A 23,600-nucleotide genomic window follows, 5' to 3' on the forward strand; every position below is an offset into this window, starting at 1 on the left:
GTGTGGTAGTCCATGAGGTGGGGGAACAGCAGTTATCCTCACCGTGTTGAGAGTGCACAGCGTGCCGAACGAAACGCAGCCATGGCTGGGGTGTTCGACATCGACTTGGATCAGCCGGAGGAAAACGTGTCCGACGACGAGATTGAAGAGGTATTTTGATAAGTGGGGGCGAGTGTAAGAGTTTGCAGAGAAACTGTTGTTCATGCTAGCTACACGAACAGGGGCTAACACCGTAGCTGGCTTGCCAGTAGGGCCCCCTTGCTCTTGGTCTGCAGACGGAGCGATCAGGCCTATTTTGAGAGTGTTAGCAGTAGCCCGACAGCGATCACAAACGGACCTGTCACTTGCACATGTGTATTATTGCTAGAAATGTTGCACTCGTTATTAATATGTCGCATAAACTTTTTTTCCGCGATGCAAGATCATTGCTTTAATTTTCGAAAACCTGTGCAAATTCGGCAAGTGAGCCTCTTGGCCAGGGCGCTGCAGTGTGCCAATGTGCTCTGATGGTGGTGTGCAACAGTTGATTTTGGCAGAAGTGTAAGCACTCGAGGGGATACCGTTACATGTCTCCGCACTGACAGGTCCCAAATTACACAAGTCCTCAAATTGAAGCCGTCAGTAATAGTTAAATCGATTGGTTAATACCTGTTTTTGTAAGAGTAGGCAACTCTGCAGCTGTTGGTTGTCAACTTTGGGTGCAGGTTCTCTTGCAAAATGCCTGGCATCATGCGCAAGTTAATGTGGCAAGGATTGGGCAACCCTTACAATATTACATCACAGGTCTTGTGTGACTTCAAAGCGGAGTATTTTTGTTTAGACCCGTCATTGTGGAACAGGCAACTGTCAACATTTGTGCTCAACGGGATGATTATAACAATACAAGAAAATATGACTATATTCATACCTTGGCATTTTTAAGTTCCTTCTCTATTTGGGCCACTTGATTCTGCCTCATTCATGACTGCATTGCTGTAAATATAGTGCAGATGACAGTCACATTTCTTTGCACGACACATTGAACTTTTGTTGATAACCACTGTAACTTTTGTTTTAAATTAGTAAAGGCACATTTTAAAGATTGGTTCAGAGATTTATTGCTGCAGGGAAAAATACATATATAATGAACTTTGACAGAAACAAACGAGCAACCCTAGTACATTTCTCAAATTCATCAGTTCATCAGTCTTGCATTCATTAGCATCAAATCTATTGTGAATTTAGAGCAGTTGGTGCTGTGGAACACCTTCTCTTCTGTTGTCCCTTCAAATACACAGGAGACAAGAGTAGCCTGTAGATATTTGTGATAATGATGTGTATCCTTCTTTAATTTGCAGGCCCAGATCAATGATTTCATGGAGCAGTGCAGTGGATTTGAGTTGTAAGTGTCCCTTGTGTGTTTATCTATGCAATGATATGTGTATGATTTTGCTGTGAACTAGCAGTCATTTGAATTGACTGGCTCTAATGAATTTTCTCATCTCTACAGCAACATAGATGACTGTGAGAAGATCGAAATATCAGAGGACAATGTTAATCAAGGAACAGAGAGCATCAGGCCTGAGTGCTTTGAGCTCCTGCGGGTGCTGGGAAAAGGTGGTTATGGAAAGGTACTGGTGGTACCCAAGAAGCAGCAAGACTTGAGAAAGTACTCTAACAAACACACACTTCAAATTATTTTTGCTTTTATAACATGAAGCATTGAATTAAATTTTTTGATTTATCATATTTAGCCTACTTTTTTTTCTTTTTTTTTTTTAACCAAGACAAATGTATTAACCCATTCCCTCTCTGCTTAGGTGTTTCAGGTTCGAAAAGTTGTTGGAGCTGCTTCAGGCAAAATATTTGCCATGAAGGTTTTAAAGAAGGTACTTTAATTTATTAATTTATTGTATTTCAAGTCAGTCCTTGAACAATCTTGCTCTGAACACTTTAAATCTGTGTTGCAGACTTACACAGTAGCCAAGGAATAGGCAACCACCAATTTAGATCCAGTGTCGTCTACACTGGGATGAGTAATGGGCAGGCACAGCACAGGTATTGTACCCAGCTCAGCAGGCTTTGACCCAAACTTCAACAGAAGTTTAACTTAGGTTAAGTGTAGCGCTGAGTGGTGTGACATAATGATGCCCATCCAATTGAAATGAGGGACAGATTAAGAAAAGGGAGGAGGAGTGAAGGAACATCTGATTCTGATAATCTCTGATGTTCCCAAATCCCAAGACACTAGAAAGAGAGCATTTATCTGGAATTATATTTCCAATCAAATGGACATAGCAGAAATGTTGAATAGTGCAGAATAGCACAGATTGTCTTGACAGTGTTATCATAAGCTACATTTAATTAGAAATGCACTTGGGTCATTCCTTGTTTTGGTCTCTGGAAATCTTGCCTATTTTGTGTGCTCTTCTCTGCGAGCAAATGAAGCGCACCACCATGTTCAGTATGAAAGTATATTTACCCATCTTCTGCATTGACATAAAATTGTGTTGGTTAACACGACTAAACAGTGTGTCATGTTCATTCTGTCCGCAAATAATGGCTGTCCTTGACACTAGCGGTGGGGGTAAGAGTTTATTGGTAGTTGCCATCTGTGCTGCTGGGCTGCAGCTCGGTCTTAGCCCATTAAACTCTGCCTGATAGCCACACTGTTTCAGCTTGACTGACTGTAAAATGACCCTAGTGACCTGTAGCATGCCTGCCAAACTGAAGCCAATCGCTTTGCATCATTAAACTAAGACACAAGCGCCAATGTGTCGAGCACTGGCAAGATAAAACGGATTAGTCTTAAATATATTACAAAAACAATAGCCAGCAGGGTTTTAGTAGAATTACCAAATTTTATGAAAAAAGTTTTCAGTCTTTGAACTCCTATTATTCACCTAGGACAAGAGCAATGACTATCATGCAACTGTGTAAGCAGTGATACACAAGGCATTGTTTTCTTCAACTTTGATAGGAAACTAGTGGCCTAATGATTTGTCATCTGTTGCAGATGAAGACTTTATTACTTTTAAATACAATAACCAAGATGAAGATTTAATTTCTTTTAGATAGAAGCGAGACCTTGTGTCTCATTTTGCTGCTGTTGCTGAAAGCCTTTATCTACATAGTTCAAAGAAAATGTCTATTGTATCACTAGCCTTATTAGCACACCATCTGCAACTTGGCTAAATTTCATTTCATTTTCGGGGCGACCATCAGGCTATGATTGTACGCAATGCTAAGGACACGGCCCACACCAAGGCAGAGCGCAACATTTTGGAGGAGGTGAAGCATCCCTTCATTGTGGATCTCATCTATGCCTTCCAGACAGGAGGAAAACTGTATCTCATCTTGGAGTACCTCAGTGGTCAGTACAGAGCATTGTGTACACACAAACTACAGTTAAAGAATCACACAAACAAAACGAATCTACACGTTCATTTTAAAAGCTTTTACTTTTTCATTCAGAAAATTAGTTTAATCCACAGGAACATGAGATAATAGAGTTGATACACACACATGTCCTCTTTCTCTCTCAATCTCTCTCTCTCTCATACCTCTCTCTGTGTAGCTCTCAATCTCACACAGACACACAATTTGCTAAAGGACACACATACAGCACAGACACCACTATGGACTACAAGCCATTCTCTCCCCTGTTTCCTGAGATTCTATTCTACTGTTGGATTTTTGTGTCTAGCAGCACAAATGGGTTTGGTTGCTTCACTGGGTGGGCTTTTGATGTGGAGTTTTCTATGTTTTTTCTCTGTAAACAATATGTAATATGCTACTCTGACATTTGAAGGGTGCAGTAAATTAGTAATGCACTATTTTCCAGTTAGAAAATTCAGGAAAGGAATTTGTGTGCTGAATATTTCCATACGTATTGGCTCAACTGTTAATGGCTTTTTTGGGCTGCACATTTTCCTGGTGTTTTAGAGGAGAGGGCCTTATAACTGTTAAGTCAATAGTTTTGATTTCCAATCTGAGAACATTTGCCTCCACTCACCACAAAGGTTTATATAGGTAAAAAAAACAAGTTGTTACTTTTCTCCTAGGGAAATTAAGCTGTAGATCAGAAAAAGTATGCCATGGCCTGTTGGCTGCCCAAATAGTCCATGGGCCAGAGCCCAAAATTTCCTATTTCGGTACACTCAAGGTGGCAAAACTTACTTATAATTTTTGAAAGGATCCCTGTCTGTAGATGATATTTTGGTATGATAACCATTCCTGAGTGGCAGCTGTATCACAGTTATCAGCTCATGAAGTTAACCACCCGCTAAAGTAAATTGCATTCTAGACGCTGGTGCATATCCTGGTTTAGCCTCATGGTCAGGACATTTTTCAATGTTCTATAATATTGTCTTTGGTATCATTTTAAAGGGGACCTTCTTAGCTTTCATTCAAGCCCTGTTGTGGATATTTCTCACAAATATAGAGGTCACTTGAGCTCTTCAACCCGTCAATAACACACATCTTTCTGCAATGTTCGCCTAAACTATATACTTTCTTTTAGCCCTGTGGCATCTAGGAATATCAGGGACACAAAACACAAAAACTGGAATACTCACAGGACTGTAAAGATTCAGGAAATGTATAATATACCCATACTGTTTCATTGTGTGAGGTGATTGTGAACCTTAAATTAGAAGGGCATTATTACTAAGAAACTAACTAGACCAAAGCCAGTTAGTCCATGGGTCAGACCAGATATCGATATCACCCAAAGGGACAACTTCACTGGTGCCATTTTATTTGGTACACTAACAGAAGTAAAATAATACATGATAACCTTTCCAAATGAGCAGCTATTTCATTTTTCTTTCAGGAATCCTGTTTCTGTGCCTCTCACGATTGTGTATTTGCCCAGATTTTTACAAATATAGCATTTCAACACCCCTGGTACTGATTAGCCTAGCTTAAACTCTGAGACAGTTCTTAGTTGGCCAACAACCAAGGACTGTGTACTTCCATTCATTGTGCTAAGCTAGGCTAACGTGCAGCCAGATAGCTTTCTACTAAACACATATAGAGGAAACTGGTATCTATCTTCTTGTCTCACTCTGGAGAAGATTGTAAGCTAATTTCCCATAATGTTAGCGTGTTCTTTTAATGTATATGTTAATATGATTAGTTAAAGTGGCTACGAGGAACTTTCATCTTGTGTTGATTTTAGCGGCCTCATGTGGACAAAATACAGCTGTTGCATAGCAACTAGGTAATGTATCTATTTGTGGCTATGTAAGATAAATAATGGTAATATGACGCTGGTGAAGCAAAGTAAACTTTGTTTTAGTAGTGTTCATACACCTAAGTTACATTTATTTGTTTGTATGTGGCAGGTGAAAACTGACTGAATATGGCTACTGGTGAACAAGCAAGTTTTTACCCAATACCAAAGCGCCCACGGGTGGAGTGCATTATCCACTGTTCTGATGATACAGATAAGCTGGTTTCACTACAAAGTGTCGACTCATGGAGAACTCTGCTCAGGGCAGCTCAGATACGAAATCATGCACCAGTTTTGAAACTGGCAAAAGACATTCCTGAGGGACAGATTCCAGCAATCTACTACCACAGAAAGTGTCGCAGTATCTTCACTATGAAGCAAATTCTTGATGGCCTCCTTGCAAAAGAAAAGAAAAGTTGTGTCTCTGCTGAAGAGAAACAATCTAAGAGAGTAGCTCGACATGCTCCAAGTACATCTAGGACTTATGATGCAGAGTGTATATTTTGTCAGAAAAACAGCAAATATTCCAAGAGACAGAATACGAGAGAAGTACTGGTGCAGTGTCGAGAACTGCGAGCTGATGCAAAGATCAGGAGTGCAGCCACAAAGAAAAGGGACAGCATAATCCTTGCCATTGTGAGTAGAGACCTTGTAGCAGCTGAAGGGCACTACCACAGGTCATGCTATAGACTTAACACCAAAGAAGAGGTTTCCAAAGGAGAGGTTGCCAGCAATGAAGATGATGATGCTGCAGCCCAGTATGAAGCTGCTGTGAATAAGGCATACAATGAGCTGTTCCTCTTCATCAGGATGGAGCTTTTTGGCAATCCTCAAGTGATGACAATGACTGATCTCTCTTCTAGACTGGTAGCTTCAATGAACTCCCAAGGCATTGCCCAAGTCAAGGAATCAACCAAGAAGCACATAAGGCGAAACCTGGAGAGTGAGTTTGCTGGAGCCTTGCAGATATTTTCTGATGAGAAAGGAAAATTCCTCCTCTATCCCGATAACTTGTCCATGAGGGAACTTGCTAAAGAAAATCAGTCTCTCAAAAGGGAGCTGCAGACCCTGAAAAGTGTCAGTGCACAAGATGTTATAGCCAAAGCAGCCATCAAATGAGAGCAGACATTAAAAGTCAAGATGTTCCTCAAACCTGGCCGCCTGAAGTCAAACCAGAAGCAGAATGTCCTACCATTCCAGAGTCGCTCATTATCTTCCTGTACTCTCTACTCACAGGCTCAAATGATCCTGATCATGCATCCCAGAGAGTGCAGTGCCTTCTGCAGTCATTTGGCCATGACATAGTATATGCAGTGACATGTGGAAATACCAAGCCTTCCAAGCACATTGTTCTGCCATTCAGTGTCAAATCGTTGACAGGAAATGTAGAGTTGATAAACATCCTCAACCGACTTGGTCACAGTGTGTCCTATTCACAGATGGAAGAGATCAACACTGCCCTGTGTCTCCAGAAACTCTCATCATCAGGGAGTGGCATTGCCCTTCCAGCTAACATCCATCCTGGCATATTCACAACTTTAGCCTGGGACAATATCGACCGTCTTGAAGAAACTGTCAGTGGTGAGGGAACATCTCACAGAGTCAATGGGATTGCTGTGCAAGCAAAGCCAGTCAACCCACTTCCTGTCCAACCCATGCCCACTGTTCCCAAAACAAAGAAGAGAAGCATTGATGGACCCCCACCAATGTTACCAACTTACAATGCTGGACAACGGGTAGGGCCACCACAAAGCAAAAAGTCAGATGCCGATACTGCAGCCAATACTAAGCTTGCCAGAGAGAAAAACCTTCTTTGGGTCCTAGCACGCATGTCACAACAAGAAGAACAGTCAGTCAGCAGCTGGACAGGCTTCAACATCCTGACTCGAGGAGAGATGACGGTCATCCCCGACAATATAGGCTATCTGCCTACCATCAATGCTCCAGCGACACAAATGTCTACTGTCAACGAGGTGCTTAACCAGTCACTGAGCATCATGCAGTGCTTAGGCCTGAGGAAGATTGTCTGTGTCTTTGACCAAGCCCTGTATGCGAAGGCTGTCGAGATCACATGGAAACACCATGACAAGTTCCATGATATCCTCGTTAGGCTTGGGGTATTCCACACCATCTTCACACTGCTGGCAATAATAGGAAAGCGTTTCCAAGATGCTGGACTCAAAGACCTCTGCATTGAGTCTGGCATGATTGCAGAAGGCTCAATTGCTGGTGTTATGGATGGCCGCAAGTACAACAGGGCAGTGCGACTACACAAGCTCCTGTATGAGGCTCTCATGCGACTGACCTTGAATGGTTTCCTGTCCTGGTTGGAAGAAACTCACAGGAATGACATGGTTCACCTGAATGAGACACTGAAGACCATTGACAGCCTTGGGAAAGAAGTCTCACAACATGCTTTGAAGGAGGTCCTCGAGAACAGCTCTTGTACACGCATCATGGATCTATTTGAAGTCTACCGTGAGTTCCTTAGAGGTGGAAACGGCAGCCTCTCAAACTTCTGGATGTCCTATTTGGACATGGTTGAAATCTTGTTGGGGCTCATCCGAGCATCCAGAGAGGGAGACTGGATGCTACACTCGGCTAGCATTCGAGCAATGATCCCATGGTGCTTTGCTTATGACAGGATGAATTATGCACGCTACCTCCCCTACTACTACGCCCAGATGTCTGAGCTGCCCATCACACACCCAGATGTGTACACAGAATTCATGGAAGGAGGCTTCTCAGTCCAACTGGGCTCCACCAATCCCTTTGGCCGAATCCCTGTTGACCAAGCTATAGAAGAAACGGTGAACAAAGACACCCAAACAGCTGGAGGGACAAAGGGATTCAGCTTGAAGCCAGGAGCTGTGACCAAATATTATCCCACAGCTGAGTATAGAAGCATGTACCTCAGACAGCTGAGAGACCTGACAGGTCAAGGCAGGTGCAAATGGTCTCATCCAGATCTACAGAGTCCAAGGATCAAGAGAGATGAAGCAGATGTCCAGTCTCTCATGGACCTTATGGAGAATAACTGGCTCAATCCTATGTCCCCTGATGAGATTGATTTGGTTAGCCTCTCCACTGGCAACATGGCTCCACCTGATGTGACCATAGATCTCTTCAGAGCTCTTGAGAAAGGAGAAGAGGCCTACCAAGCATTCCAGCAAACAAGGTTAGATGCAGACCCACCACCTGTGAAATTCCACGACAAGATGACCAAGCAAAGTCTGAAAACATTCTCCAATGTCAGCACAAAACAAGCTCATGGAAAGAAAGCACAGGATGTGGTTCTGAAGGCAGATAGAAACCTTTTCAGTCACATGATCCTGGTGGCTGAAAGCAGGAAGGTGAATCTGAAGGATGTCCTTGCCTACCCATTGGGCCCACTACCATGGGCACTGGCAAATGCTGATGGGTCCTTACGAAAAACAAACAAGGCTGCACTTGCCAGAGAGCTTGAAAAGAATGTATCTCCTGCAGAAGACATCCCAATCCCATCTACTTCCATCATTGATGGGATGAGCCTGGTCCAAAAAATGAATGGCAACAACAAAACCTTTGCACTGGTGGCAGAGTCAGCCTTGACCCAGGCCCTCCATGAGGGAGCACAGAGTGGGAGGATTGATGTTGTTTTTGATGTCTATCACCAGACTTCGATCAAAGATGCTGAACGACTGAACCGGGGTGGAGACATCACTCTCCAGTACAAGAATCTTGCAGGGGGACACCACGTCCAGCAGTGGAGAAAATTTCTGTGCAGTTCCTCCAACAAGACCAGTCTCATCAAGTTTCTGGTGGAAGAGTGGAAACTCCCACGATACAGAGCTATGCTGCATGGCAAGGTGTTGTACATGACCTGTGAGGAAACCTGCTACAAGTTGACAGAAGATGGGTGTGAGGAAGCGGCAGAACTGCACTCCACACATGAAGAAGCTGACACCCGTCTGCTCCTGCATGCATTGCATGCAGCAAATGCGGGCTCAAAGTCAGTTATCATCACAGCTGAGGACACTGATGTCATGGTGCTTTGTCTTGGCTTCCAGAAGGACATCACCTGTCCCATCTACCAGAAGTGTGGGACTCAGAACCGCACACGGTTTGTCGACATCACCAAACTGGCAAGTTCACTTGGAGACAGCATCTGTGACAGCCTAATTGGCTTACATGCCTTCACAGGCTGCGACACTGTCAGTGCATTCGCTGGTCGAGGGAAGCTGAATGCCCTGAAGATAGTGAGAAAGCACACTTCCTGCCAAGAGACTTTTAGTCAACTGGGACAGACATGGAATGTGAGTGATGAGCTGTTCCAGAAAATTGAGCAGTTCACCTGTCGGATGTATGTTGCTAATAGCAGCACTGCTGAGGTGAACAAACTGCGTTACCAGCTCTTCTGCACCAAAAGGGGAGAGGTTGAGTCCAGCCAGCTGCCACCATGTAGAGACTGTCTCTTTATGCATGTTCAACGAGCCAACTATCAGGCAGCAATATGGAAGTGCTGTCTGCAGGCTAACCCTGTGGTGCCAAGCCCTACTGAGTACGGATGGACAGACGATGAAGGCAAGCTGGCCATTTACTGGATGCGTTCCCCACCTGCACCAGATGTGGTCTTGGAAATGCTAACATGCAAGTGTGTGCATTCATGCAAAATGTCAAGCTGCATGTGCCTTCAAATGGACTTCCATGCACAGACATGTGCAGGTTACAGACCTGCAGTAACCAAAAACAGCAGGATGGTCCAGAACTGGACTTTGAACTTGGGGAGTCAGATGATGAGAGAAACGAGCAGTTTGATGAATGACAGTGTGATGATTCTGATGGTATTACTGTGGTAGTAGTCTATTGATGCACAGGATGTTGATTCTGGACTTGGTTACCCAGAGCTTGATAACAATAATGTAACCATATTCACATATACCCCTTACCCTACCCATTACCATTACATATACCCACTAATGATATGGGATTACATGTATCATTGACTAAGTATATGTAAATGTCAATGTTGTTTAAAATATTAAAATAGTTCATTACCTCACTATGGTATTCCTTTTTATCATGTATTTTGATTGTGTATTTAAACAAATGTATAGAGACCAGTTTGTGACCTAACTGGCTTTGGTCTAGTTCTCATTTAAGGCTCACAATCACCTCACACAATGAAATAGTATGGGTATATTATACATTTTCTGAATCTTTACAGTCCTGTGAGTATTCCAGTTTTTGTGTTTTGTGTCCCTGATATTCCTAGATGCCACAGGGCTAAAAGAAAGTATATAGTTTAGGCGAAAATTGCAGAAAGATGTGTGTTATTGACGGGTTGAAGAGCTCAAGTGACCTCTATATTTGTGAGAAATATCCACAACAGGGCTTGAATGAAAGCTAAGAAGGTCCCCTTTAAAATGATACCAAAGACAATATTATAGAACATTGAAAAATGTCCTGACCATGAGGCTAAACCAGGATATGCACCAGCGTCTAAAATGCAATTTAGTTTAGCGGGTGGTTAACTTCATGAGCTGATAACTGTGATACAGCTGCCACTCAGGAATGGTTGTCATACCAAAATATCATCTACAGACATGGATCCTTTCAAAAATTATAAGTAAGTTTTGCCACCTTGAGTGTACCGAAATATCGTCTGGCCCATGGACTAAAAGGGGCTGGCAGAGTTGACAAACTTGCCAACCACAATTATAGTGTCACTGCACTTGACTTGGTTATTATCCATCTCCAGCCCATTTTTGGGCCCTCCAACAGTAGGGCCCAAAAGTATGAGCTGTTAATGTCTTTCCCTGAAGTAAATCTTTTCTGTTTCACGTTGAAGGAGGGGAGCTCTTCATGCAGTTGGAAAGAGAAGGCATCTTCATGGAAGACACAGCCTGGTGAGCATGGCCACAAGAACTGCATCCTGTAGTTTATTATCATGTTGTGGAACCAAATGAAACAGGACTTTGACTACAAGTGATTACCACTATTTCTGGTCTCCAGACCCATTTATTTAATGATAGTTTCCCCCTCTGTTTACATACAGTTTCTACCTAGCAGAGATCTCCATGGCTCTCGGGCATCTGCATCAGAAAGGCATCATCTATAGAGACCTGAAGCCCGAGAACATCATGCTTAACAACCAAGGTGAGTGGAAGAGTTTGGTTGTCTGGCTTATATCTATGTACACATAGTCAACACCTGCATTATTGGAGGACACTGCAGCCTAGGTAATGACACGGGTTGTTGAGTTATGTGTGAATTGCGCAATCCAAGGTACCACTTGATTGGCCAGTAAAATGTCATGATAGAAAATCAGCATTACCTTACTGTGGTTCCCTGTGTATTTGAGTCTTTGTCTCAACCAGTGTGTGCTATGAGCTTTCACAATGAATTTGCCTGACATTGCACTTTTTTTCTGTCAGGCCATGTAAAGTTGACTGACTTTGGGCTATGTAAAGAGTCCATTCATGATGGCACGGTCACCCATACCTTCTGTGGTACCATAGAATATATGTAAGTATGTAAGTCGCGTTCTCTGTCTCTCATCCACAGATCCTTATCACAAGTACTGACGAACTCTCAGACTCACACTGTCATACACTCTCATGTTTATTTATTCTGACTCAGTGGTTCTCAATCAGGTCCTCAGGTTCCACTGCTTTTCTATTCTACCAGGTAGTTCATTGCATTCTCATGTTGTTCCAGGTCTAAATCCACCCTAATTTGAGACTGGATAACCAAATAAATCTCGTAGTCACCAGTTGTTGTTATACATGTCCCCTTAGCTTGAAGGGACCTCCATAGCTGCAAGTGCCATTTGATTTGATGTGGCCCTCTGTGATGAAGGGATATTGGGCAGGGAGTGGTTTTGGAAAGGCCCATATGTTCAAGCATTATCTTTCTGTCCCTCTTTCCAACACACACTTTTATCTTTACCTGAAAACGGTGCTGTATTAGTGAATCTCATGTGCACTGAAATTTTGGCAGGGCCCCAGAGATCCTGATGAGGAGCGGACACAACAGAGCAGTGGACTGGTGGAGTTTGGGAGCACTGATGTACGATATGCTCACAGGAGCGGTGAGTTTGTATTGTTTCATTCTCCACTTCAGGTTTATAACATATTAAATGATGATGTTTCTTTAGTACAATCAATCCTGTGAGATTGAAATGCTCTGCGGTAAATCTTTCTTCCTTTGCCACTTCAGCCACCATTTACCGGCGAAAACCGAAAAAAGACCATTGACAAGATTTTGAAGTGCAAGCTAAACCTCCCACCCTACCTCACACAAGAAGCTAGAGATCTCCTGAAACGGGTAAACTGCATTTGTCTTTGAAATGACAGTATTTAAGGTATTATCCAAAATAATGTGTTCTTTGAAATGTTTGGGGGATCTAAATGCTGCTTTTATTCTCCGCTGCTTGTATGACAGTTGCTGAAGAGAAATGCCTCATCTCGGCTGGGTGCAGGGGCTGGAGACGCCACGGAAGTGCAGGTTAGAAGGGGCAGGCGGGGTGCTTTCCAAACAAAGATACAGTGCTGTGTCTGCCCTCGTATAGCCTGGTTATCCAATCCCTGGATAGTTTACTACTTTATATATGCGTTACAGACCAATTTTCTATAAATATGAGGATTGTCTAGGCTCCTGAGTGATATCTGCTCTGTCAGTTTTCGCCCCTAACTGCTAGAACCACTAACCCTTATGAGTAGGGATGGGTATCGTTAGGATTTTATCGATACTACTACTCTTATCGGTACTGCTTATCGGTTCGGTACTTTATCGATACTCTTATCGGTTCTTTTTGATTATTATGCAAGAAAAAAAGACACTTAATTAAGAACAGAATCGACATTGCTTTATTATTCTATTATGTAACTTTATATAAATATAAACAAATATTATTTATTCAGCAGCAACAGCAGCAGCAATGTTTTAAATGCGTCTGAATTATAGACTTTATAATCAACATTCAACAACAACAAATAAGATAAAAAATAAAAGTAGATAAAGATAAAGAAAAAAAAAATATTAAAAATAAATTTTTACAGCAAAAGGCTAACGGAAGTTCAAACAAACAAGAACCTAGAACATTATCCTACAGTTCTTCTGCAGAAAAATCAACATATCTGCCTTCTCCGGCAGGAGTCGTGATCTCTCCTGACTTATAGTGTCCCCGGCTATTAGCCTAGCTAACTCCGTATCTATGGCTTATATATTTGTAGCTAAACAATTAGCTAAGCAATTATATTGTATTTATTGGCCTATTCGTAATAATTCGTTATTAGCCTAGCTAACTCCGTATCTATGGCTCATACGGCTTACCTGCAGTGGACGTGGATGGAACACTACGAGCAAAGCAGTCGAAAACTCCGCATTTCTGCAGATTAATACCATGTTTCGACAAAAGATGTTTCGACAGATTGCTTGTATTGCCACCCTTACTGGCAAATGATTTGTTGCACTTGTGGCAACGAGCGTTGTTGTCATCGACTTTTGAAAAATATACCCAAACCTTTGAACGTTTAGTTCTCTCCGCCATGATGAGCACTTGAGCAGAGCTGTCTGAGCGTGTGTGAGCGAGTGTGTGGAGCACAGCACAGCCCCGCCCCTCGCGCAGTAAGAGAGAGACAGAGAGATGGAGAAAACAGCAAACAAGTTTATGTTCGCGACGTTTAAATTCCTCGAAAAACACAATTGCCACAATATAAATCTCACTCCATGATTTCTCGAGTACCTACCGACTACCGATAGCAGAACCGAAAACGTCGGATCTTAAAAATGCTCCAGTTTTTACTAATTTAGAACCGGTTCCCGTTTAGAACCGGGTTTCGGGGGGCATCCCTACTTATGAGTAGTAACCTTTATTTGTCCCTCACTTGGATGTAGCAGGAGTGAGATGTTGAAAATCCCTCATATAGATTACCCACCCTAAAAGTTTGATGTTAGGTAGAACTAACAAACAGGAGGATTTAATGATGATCCCCTGACCAATGCTGAGCATTGGGCTAGATGGCAAAGAGGAGAGCTATGGTTAGTTTTATCTCAATAAAGCATATTGCCCCTTTTTACATCCATCCATCCATCCATTATCCAAACCGCTTATCCTACTCAGGGTTGCAGGATGCTGGAGCCTATCCCAGCCTTTTTACATATTTACCTTATTAGAGAATTAATTAAAAATCAAGGAATACTCAGAGAAATGGTCAAAAGACAAAAGTTTTATCTTGATCAAATATTGCCAATGGTTTGTCTTTGAAACAATTATTATGGAGGCTGAGGCTGCATTGTATGAATAAATGACTATAGATTGACTATACGTCAACTTAGCTGACCATCTGGCCATGTCGGTGAAAAAGCAAGTGAAACAAAAATAAAGTTGCAATTCTCTTCTATCTACGAAACTACAGATGTAATAAGCAGTACCAGTGCACTGAACACATACACTCATCTTGTCTGAAGAGAGGAAGAGAGCGGCAGAAAACAAAATCCAAGTTTAAAAGGTCCAAGTACAAAATAAAAACGAAGAAGTGAAAAGTGGTAAGAAGCAGAAGAATCAAAAGGTTATATAGGAAGGAAATGGCAAGCAAAGAATAAAGAACAAAAAGATGAAAGGGCATAACGTGAGCTTTCCCTTGTCTGTATAGTGAGCATTCACACATCACCAGAGCAGCATACATTATTCAGTCATTGAGTCTTTTTATGGTCAAGTAGGATCAGTCTCGTTCAGTTTATCAGTCGCTTTTAAATGCTGTATGTGCTTATGTTGAGTTGGAGGGCTTTGGCTCCGCCCTGGCCTGCATCTCCTCACACAGTTGACGTCTAGCTGCAACATCCCGGGTAGATGAAGCTCGTTGGCCTTGTCAGACAGTTCATCTAGGAGAAGGAAATCTCTGATTTAAAACCTCCGCTGCCTTGCGGGTATACTCGTCTACAGGAAAGGCTTTGGGAAGAAACCCTAAGGAAAAATCTGCATCTGTCTCCGTCTCCATTGCCAGTCGTCTCGCTTAGTCTTGCCACTGGTAGTAGGTGATCTCGGACGAGAGAGTGGGGTTGATGATGTGCAACTCTTCCTCACTTTAATCATCGTGCAAGTCATCAGTCATCCATCATAGGATGACTAGATGGTTCTTGTCGCTGCAACGGACGAATAACAGATAACAGCTGCAACATCTAATCCCTTTACGGCACCAGCACTCTTCTACTGCGTGTTATTACGTATCGGATAATTCCAGCTGATGATCAGAGAGAGTGTCTAATTCATCTGTCGACTCTCCCACGTCAATTCCATCAGTAATCAATCAATGGCTGATGACAAAGTAATTGTCATCTCTTCTATCACTTTTTCCTCTTCCCAAGTCCTGTTCTTTTTACTGTTTTTACTCCATTTCTGTGCCTTTCCTCATTTCCTTTGCACTCCTTTCCCGTCCGTACTGGTTCAACAATAACACTGACCTATCTGAGTGCGGTCATGTTCCGGGCTATCTCTTGGAGGGCAGCGTTTTTGTTTTTCTGTCCTTTTTTGTGTCACTTTTACTTGTAGTCTTTTCCACCACCATTTATACTCATTGGTCAATATATCAAACCAAGGGTGTAGGTGGAAAAGAATAAATATTGTATTGTAGCTAAATTGAACCAACATCCAATGTGGAACAATTTGCAAAGAATTTACATATCTATAATTAGACTCACAAAGTGGATCAGATGTTGCTGTTATTTTGTAATAATCGAATCAGTCGTCTTTTGCAATATTCAGTATTTTTCAAGTGCTTTCCACCATGACCTTTGACATTGTCCGGGTGGCGTGGCAGTCTATTCCATTGCCTACCAACATGGGGATCCCAGCTCGAATCCTCGTGTTACCTCCGGCTTAGTCGGGCATCCCCACAGACACAATTGGCTGTGTCTGTGGGTGGGAAGCCAGATGTGGGTATGTGTCCTGGTCGCTGCAGTAGCGCCTGCTCTCGTCGGTCGGGGCGCCTGTTCGGGGGGGAGGTTGAACTGCGGAGAATAGCATGATCCTCCCACACGCTACGTCCCCCTGGCAAAATTTCTCACTGTCAGGTGAAAAGAAGCGGCTGGTGACACCACAGGTATAGGAGGAGGCATGTGGTAGTCTGCAGCCCTCCCCGGATCGGCAGAGGGGGTGGAGCAGTGACCAGGATGGCTCAGAAGAGTGGGGTAATTGGCCAAGTACAATTGGAGAGAAAAGGGGGGGGGTACTTTGACATGTGTTGAAATTCATATGCAGTTTATTGGTAAAATAAAGTGCAATATCCAACCTTTTCAGTAATGAACAGTTGTATTTGTCATACTGATTTTATATTATTGTCCCACAGGCCCATCCCTTCTTTCGACACATTAACTGGGAGGATTTGCTGGCCAGGAAGGTGGAGCCTCCTTTCAAGCCCTTCCTGGTGAGTAGTAATGGAGCAGGCCAGAGGTCATCTAAATTAGAAACTACTACCACCATTTAAGTTCAGCATAAAAATGTGGTGTGAAAGCACAAAAAAAGTGTGAAAAGTTGAAAAATTATGATGTGCGTAAATGTAAAGTTTAGGATAAAATTTTAAGGCAGGGGCATCCGGATGGCGTGGCGGTCTATTCCGTTGCCTACCAACACAGGGATAGCCGGTTCGAATCCCCGTGTTACCCCCGGCTTGGTTGGGCGTCCCTACAGACACAATTGGCCGTGTCTGCCGGTGGGAAGCCGGATGTGGGTATGTATCCTGGTTGCTGCACTAGCGCCTGCTCTGCTCAGTTGGGGTGCCTGTTCGGGAGGGAGGGGGAACTGGGGATGATCCTCCCATGCACTATGTCCCCCTGGCGAAACTCCTCACTGTCAGGTGAAAAGAAGTGGCCGGCAACTCCACATGTATGGGAGGAGGCATGTGGTAGTCTGCAGCCCTCCCCGGATTGGCAGAGGGGGTGGAGCAGCGACCAGGACGGCTCAGAAGAGTGAGGTAATTGGCCAAGTACAACTGGGGAGAAAAGGGGGGGGGGGGAATCCAATTTTTTTTAAAAATAAAATAAAATTAAGACAGCGTTAAGTGTTCGCAGACGGAAAATGATCGCACTGAATACTGTTTTATTTACAAGAGTGGGGTGGCCCAGATGATTTTTACAGAAAACGTAATTTTCTCTTCAAATGCACACAGCCGCGAGAATCTTTTGAGATATACAACCAGGTGAAAAATTCAAAGAAAAACTAACATAAATTGTCTTATTAAGATGATCAGCCACCAAGAGCCCCCAGAACAGCTTCAGTGCTCCTTGTCATAGATTCGACAAGTCTCAGAATTCTACTGGAGGGATGGAGCACCGTTCTTCAAAAGATATTCCCTCATTTGGCATTTTGATGATGATGGTGGTGTCTTAACACGTCAGTCCAAAATCTCCCATAGGTGTTCAGTTGGGTTGAGATCATTTTCATACTCACCAAACCATTCAGTGACCCCTCGTGCCCTTTGGATGGGGGTATTGTCATCCTGCAAGAGACCACTCCCATCAGGATAGAAATATTTCATCATAGGATAAAGGTGATCACGCAGACTAACTTTGTGTTGATTTGCAGTGACCCTTCCCTATAAGGGGATAAATGGACCCAAACCATACCAGGAAAATGCCCCCCACAGCATATCAGAGCCCCTGGACCCCCTCACTGCAGCATTCATGTTTTTGCTTTGATTTATCACCTGTCTATATGTCGGATTAGAGAAATTAAAATAATTTTAATGATTTTCAGTTAATTGTTCAACCCGGGTCTTTCTTTTGTTCAAGGATGTCATCTTATTATTTGACACAGCTGCTCATGTTTCTGTACCTCACCTGTGTTTGTGCTGCTCCTCTCACACCTCTCATCTCTTGTCATTTTCCCTTTTCTGTTCATCTCACCTCCCATCGTCTTCTCTCACCTATCTGTCTCTGCAGCAATCCGCTGAGGACGTGAGTCAGTTTGACTCCAAGTTCACCAGTCAGACACCAGTAGACAGTCCAGACGACTCGACCCTCAGCGAGAGTGCCAATCAAGCCTTCCTGGTAACATTTCCCAGTGCACCCAACCCTTCCTGTTCCCACACCAGTAACAATTTTCTGCTGTGTTCTTTTCTTGTCGAGGCTTGAAAAAAATCACAAATATTTTCCACTAGTGTTGTCTTTAATGAGACATTCTGTATTTACACCTTTGAACACCTGAAACAAAAGTGGGAATTTATGGTTGACGAAACCAGAAAATGATGCACTTTACTGTATGAAAGCCAAAGCTTTTATAAGTCCTGGTGTCCCCTGTTATCCCCTGACTGATGAGGTCACGTAGTTAAAACATGTTTCAGATTCCATCATGCTCAGCATATGAATTGAAAAAGATTCATCTTTCCAACTTCCCCATATAAGAAATGTAGTTATTTTGGGTAAGATGTTTAGCAGTTTATTAAGGTTTGAGTTCATCAGCCTGGAAACCAATGGAGGTCAAGTGTCTGATATTCAATTATCAGAGTCATAATCAAACTGTGGTTTATCATTATTATGACATTGTGTTGATGGCAGCTGACTCTGGGCTCTTAACCATGCTCATTCTTCTTGATCTGAGTGCAGCCTTTGATACCATCTCACATAACATCCTCCTAGAGATATTAGCTTCCATTGGAATGATTGGGACCTCTCACCTAGTTTAGATCATATCTCTCTGGCCTCTCTATTTGTCCAACTTAAAAATTTGAGATCACAGTCCTTTCCTGTTACTACCAGTGTTCCCTGGGACTCTGTTTTGGGCCCCCTCCTATTTGTTATTTACCTTCTACCTCTTGGCCACATTTTCAGGAAATGTGGCATTTAATTTCACTGTTATGCTGATGACACCCAGCTCTATCGATCCACCAAGCCTACTTCCACTCTTCCGCCCACTTACCTTCCTGACTGCTTACTGGAAATTGAATCATGGTTCCCATACAACTTTCTCAAACTTAATAGTGATAAAACTGAGGTTCTCCTCATAGGTACTAAATCTACTTTAGCTAAACCTGATAGTTTTTTCTCTATTGACAATTCAGTAGTTCTTCCTTCCCCTCAGGTTGAGTATGGGTGTCATCTTGAATAACACATTCTTTTGAAGCAAATGTCAACAATGTTACTCAGTCTGCATGCTTCCACCTACACAGTATTAATCGTCTTCGCCTGTTGCTTACACTTAACAGCACCACCATTCTCATTCACACCCTTATTACATCCTGTATTGACTACTGCAGTTCTATACTCTTTGGTCTTCCCTGCAAGTGTCTTCATAAACTTCAGTTGGTCCACAATTCAGCTGCCCGTACCATGTCCAGAACTTCTTCCATAGATCATCTCACTCCTGTTCTTCAGCAACTTCATTGGCTCCCTGTTAAATACCCTATCAATTTCAGGATTCTGTTTCTCACTGTGAAAGCCCTTAATAACCAAGCACCTTCATATCTTTTTGAACTCTTTCATATCCACACACCCTCTCGTACCCTCAGATCCTCTTTTGCCATCCACTGGATGGCAGAAGTTGGTTTGGAGCCTTCAGTCGTTCTGCCCCATGCTTCTGGAACTCTCTCCCACAAGACATTCGCAATATTGACTCTCTTTCCACCTGCAAACACCGTCTCAAAATGCACATTTCAAACTGGCATATTCGGTCTGATCCCGACTTTAATGGTTACACTCACAATGAGTTTTGCACTGATGATGATTTTATACCTATCTGTTGTACTAACTTGTTATTGTGCATTATAGTCAAGTCAATTTTATTTGTATAGACATTTATCACAAATGAAAAATTTGCCTTAGTGGGCTTTACATCAATACATCCTATCTGTAGACCCTCGCATGGGATAAGGAACAGCATCCTAAAAAAAAAAAAAAACTTGTTAGCAGGGAGAAAAAAATAGGAAGAAACCTCAGGGAGAGCAACAGAGGAGGGTTCTTTCTCCCAAGACGGACAGATGTGGTATGGATGCTGTCTTTACACAATTTACAGAATACAACTTGAAAGAGGATAACAGAATTATAATGAAATTATAAGATATATGAAGAATATGATGGAGGATGCCAAGCAGTGTCCAGACTCTAGTGTTCCGGGGACTACACATACACACAAGAGACACACATCACATCATTCACATACCAGGGAGAAGAGATAAGAAAAAAAGTCACACATCAGAGTGAGAGAAGGATATAACATTGAAGCAGGATAACAAAATTATATGGATTTATAAGATCTATATATTATAAAATGTGATGAGGGGGATGCCAAATAGTGTTCAGGTGGCGACCACTGTCACAATGAAGACCTGGGAGGAGGACAGACTACGTGCACACAGGGGAGACTTGCATCACATCATTCACATACACAGAAGAAGAGAAAGGAGAAGACATCATTCAGAGAGAGAGAGAAAAGACGTGAGGGAAGAGAACTTTTTCAATAGTCAATAATCTCCATGCTATAATCTTGTTGGCAGAACAGTGCTTGGTAAATTCATTGAGACAGAAACCAATCTGCCATGCAGTACAGGTCGTGAAGCATTTAACTTAAAGAGCTAATTGTAGCCTAAGGCAAAAAGATGAGTTTTAAGTTTGGAAAGGACTCAACAGATTCTTGATTGTCTGACGGCAGCAGGCAGGTTATTCCACAAGAATGGGGCAGAAGCCCTGTATTTTGAGAGTGGAGAGCTAGTGCTAACTTGCGAATGTGGGCTAAGCTCGGAGCTAGTAAACTAGCAACATAAGGCTGCCAACTAAACACGAGTCAATCAAAGAAGGTTGAATCATTTCAGCTGCATACATTTATTGACAGTTTCATCACTCAAGTAAGTGACATCTTCATTCTAAACTGACTGCAGGTATCCCCCACCCCTTATAAACAATACAGTACAATACAGTTGCATAATGACCGAAACCGACGACCAGTTTCATATGCAAATATGAGTGTGACCATTAACGAGAGTTTCAATGGCCATGTGCACTATTCACAGAGGATTAGGGAATTTTGCAAGCACAGTATTGTAAGATGGAGACAGATGTACTCTTAGGCCCTCCCCCCTCGGTTTAGGGATGGTTGTTCCCTCGTAACATCGATGGCCTCTTTGACTCCCTGTTCAAACCAGCATTCCTCCCTATCACACAACACAAGAGTTGTTTGAGAAAGAAAACTAGAGAATCTAGCTTTAAGTGAACTAAGCACATAAAATATCAAAATCAGTAGGACAAATGAAGAGGTTATGGCAGAATATAGAGGATAGTAAGAGAATATACAGCCATTATCGGTCTCACAAAGCCGACTCTCGCGAAGGCAGAAGCCGAAAACAGCTGACCGTGACGAGCAGTGAGGAGAAGCACAAGTGTCCCACTGCTTTGTATGATCTTATGTCTGATACATTGCTGCTTGTTTTTAACTGTTTTGTAAGGTGTCCTTGAGTGCTTTGAAAGACACCCGTAAATAAAACACATTATTATTATTGTTATTATTATTATTATTGCCTTATGTGCATACAACTGGTGAATTTTTCTTTGTTTAAATTCAATTTAGTTTTTTTTAACACAACAGGCTCCTCATACTATAACTCAAACTAGCTGACGATACACCCACAAACTAAAGAAAAATAAAATTCTTCCCAATCTGTTCCCTGTCTCCTCCCACCCTGTAGGGTTTCACATACGTTGCTCCGTCGGTCCTGGAAAACATCAAAGAGAAGTTCTCCTTCGAGCCGAAAATACGCTCACCTCGACGGTTTGTGGGCAGCCCGAGAACACCTCTCAGGTACGTCAGGCCTTTCTCCAAAAGGCTTCCAGAAACAGATTCTGTCTGGGATTACATTTGTTTTAACTTCTGAGACCACTGACAGTTAAACCACTGGTGTTCTTTTATAAAGGTGTATTCAAGCACATTTTTTCATTTGGAGAATCCACATCTCCTCACTATGTCACTCTTTATTCATTTAGTTATTTTGGATATTTAATCCCAAATGACTTTTTTATAGCTTAAATTAACCAGAAATAAAATAAGTCAAATCTTCTTCGGTGTTGAAAATGCAAAAAAAAGGGGGGGGGCCTTGCACATTTTAACAATTGGAAATAAATCTGCCACATCGTTGCAGCTTTTGCACCCATATTGAACTAACATGTTACCAAACCCCAGACCAACACATTTCTGAGATGCCTCTCTCGTAACTGTTGGTTTTTTTCCTGCAGCCCAGTCAAGTACTCAGGAGTGGAGTGCTGGTCCCGTAGCCCCCTCCTTCCCAGCGGAGGAGCTGGTCCTCAGTCTCCACCAGAGCAGGCCATGGAGCTGTCCACCCCAGAGCAGATGGACGTGACGGTGAGCTCTGAGGCCTCGGCCCCCCTGCCTATCCGCCAGCCTGCCGGAGCCAACCTAGCTCAGATGAAGCAACAAACCTATCCAAACATGGCCAAGCGGCCGGAGCATCTACGTATGAACCTATGACCCACCACACAACTTTAGGTTTTTTGTTTTTTGTTTGTTTCTTGTTTTTTTTTTTTTTTGACTTTTTCTCTCTTGATATTATTCTTTTCTTTGTAAGGAGGGGGAAAAAAAGCAAAAAGAGACAGATGCCAGAGACAGTGGAAATATGAATTGCACATCAATATCCACACACATACCGTCACTACCTGGAATTTGGGGGTTGCTGAGACCCCAGGGAGTACAGTAAAAGTTCAACTGACTAAACTGTCACCTCTCATCCTTCTTCACCTCAGGTCTCCTTTGACCTCTGTCCCTCGACCGCTGTTTAGCTGAACTGGATTTAATAGGACTGGACATCTTCTGGGAACCACAGCCTTTTGTATGACTGTGTCATACTATAAGATGAAATGAGATAATTTATCACAAAGTACGCATCTTATTACTTAAACACTAAAATGCAGTCAGTCAGTTGTGCTGTACCAGACTACATCCAAAGTGCTATGTGTGTTGTCTGAATGAACGCTGATGAGGAAATTGCTTCCATTTAATGGTTGGGAGATTTTGACAGCACTTCTTTCAGGGGGAAAGAAAAAAAGAATGCTTCCAGGCCCTGAACAATCCGAATTATTACCTTTTAAAGGAAAAAAAAAAAAAGACATGATTGGGAGCAGCTTTGATAAGCAGAGGTTCTGATGTTGAACACAGCTTTGTGTCTTAGGATGTTTTACAAGACTGATGCATCAACTATGCTATAAATCGATGATGGATCAATGAGAGCCTCAATAAAAACAAAACATTCACTTTTTACATTCTCCTAGTAACAGTGTCGTGGATGACTTATTGACCAGCTTATTTGATATGGACGCTGCGGTACTCTTCAGTCTTATGCTATAACGAGTGGATCAGTCAGATGACACAAAACCACATATGCCGAAGATAACTGGTGTGACTTGC

The 23,600-nt window shown here is 42.6% G+C and overlaps 1 protein-coding gene across 2 annotated transcripts; it reads left to right on the forward strand.

Moving 5' to 3' along the window:
• rps6kb1b (ribosomal protein S6 kinase b, polypeptide 1b) lies at positions 1–23,600 on the forward strand. 2 transcript variants are annotated; one of them, XM_056283201.1, is made up of 16 exons: positions 1–150; positions 1,338–1,381; positions 1,490–1,610; positions 1,800–1,868; positions 3,205–3,352; positions 11,046–11,103; positions 11,253–11,353; positions 11,632–11,722; positions 12,197–12,287; positions 12,416–12,523; positions 12,641–12,703; positions 16,546–16,623; positions 18,137–18,244; positions 21,871–21,983; positions 22,415–22,541; positions 22,940–23,600. In XM_056283201.1, exons 1-16 carry the CDS (start codon positions 13–15, stop codon positions 22,973–22,975), a joined length of 1,494 nt encoding a protein of 497 aa, XP_056139176.1. In that variant the 5' UTR covers positions 1–12; the 3' UTR covers positions 22,976–23,600. The 2 variants fall into 2 exon arrangements, with proteins under 2 accessions (XP_056139176.1, XP_056139175.1); XM_056283200.1 differs by having other exon boundaries at positions 22,415–23,600.

This window comes from Lampris incognitus, chromosome 7 (genome assembly GCF_029633865.1).
Source record: "Lampris incognitus isolate fLamInc1 chromosome 7, fLamInc1.hap2, whole genome shotgun sequence".
Lineage (NCBI taxonomy): Eukaryota > Metazoa > Chordata > Actinopteri > Lampriformes > Lampridae > Lampris > Lampris incognitus.

Excerpts from the sequence above, each read along its gene's own strand:
- rps6kb1b (XM_056283200.1), top strand. The coding sequence starts at position 13 with ATGAGGTGGGGGAACAGCAGTTATCCTCACCGTGTTGAGAGTGCACAG. Across the intron at positions 1,382-1,489 it reads CAGTGCAGTGGATTTGAGTT|CAACATAGATGACTGTGAGA; the intron begins GTAAGTGTCCCT and ends TCATCTCTACAG. Across the intron at positions 11,723-12,196 it reads TGTGGTACCATAGAATATAT|GGCCCCAGAGATCCTGATGA; the intron begins GTAAGTATGTAA and ends AAATTTTGGCAG.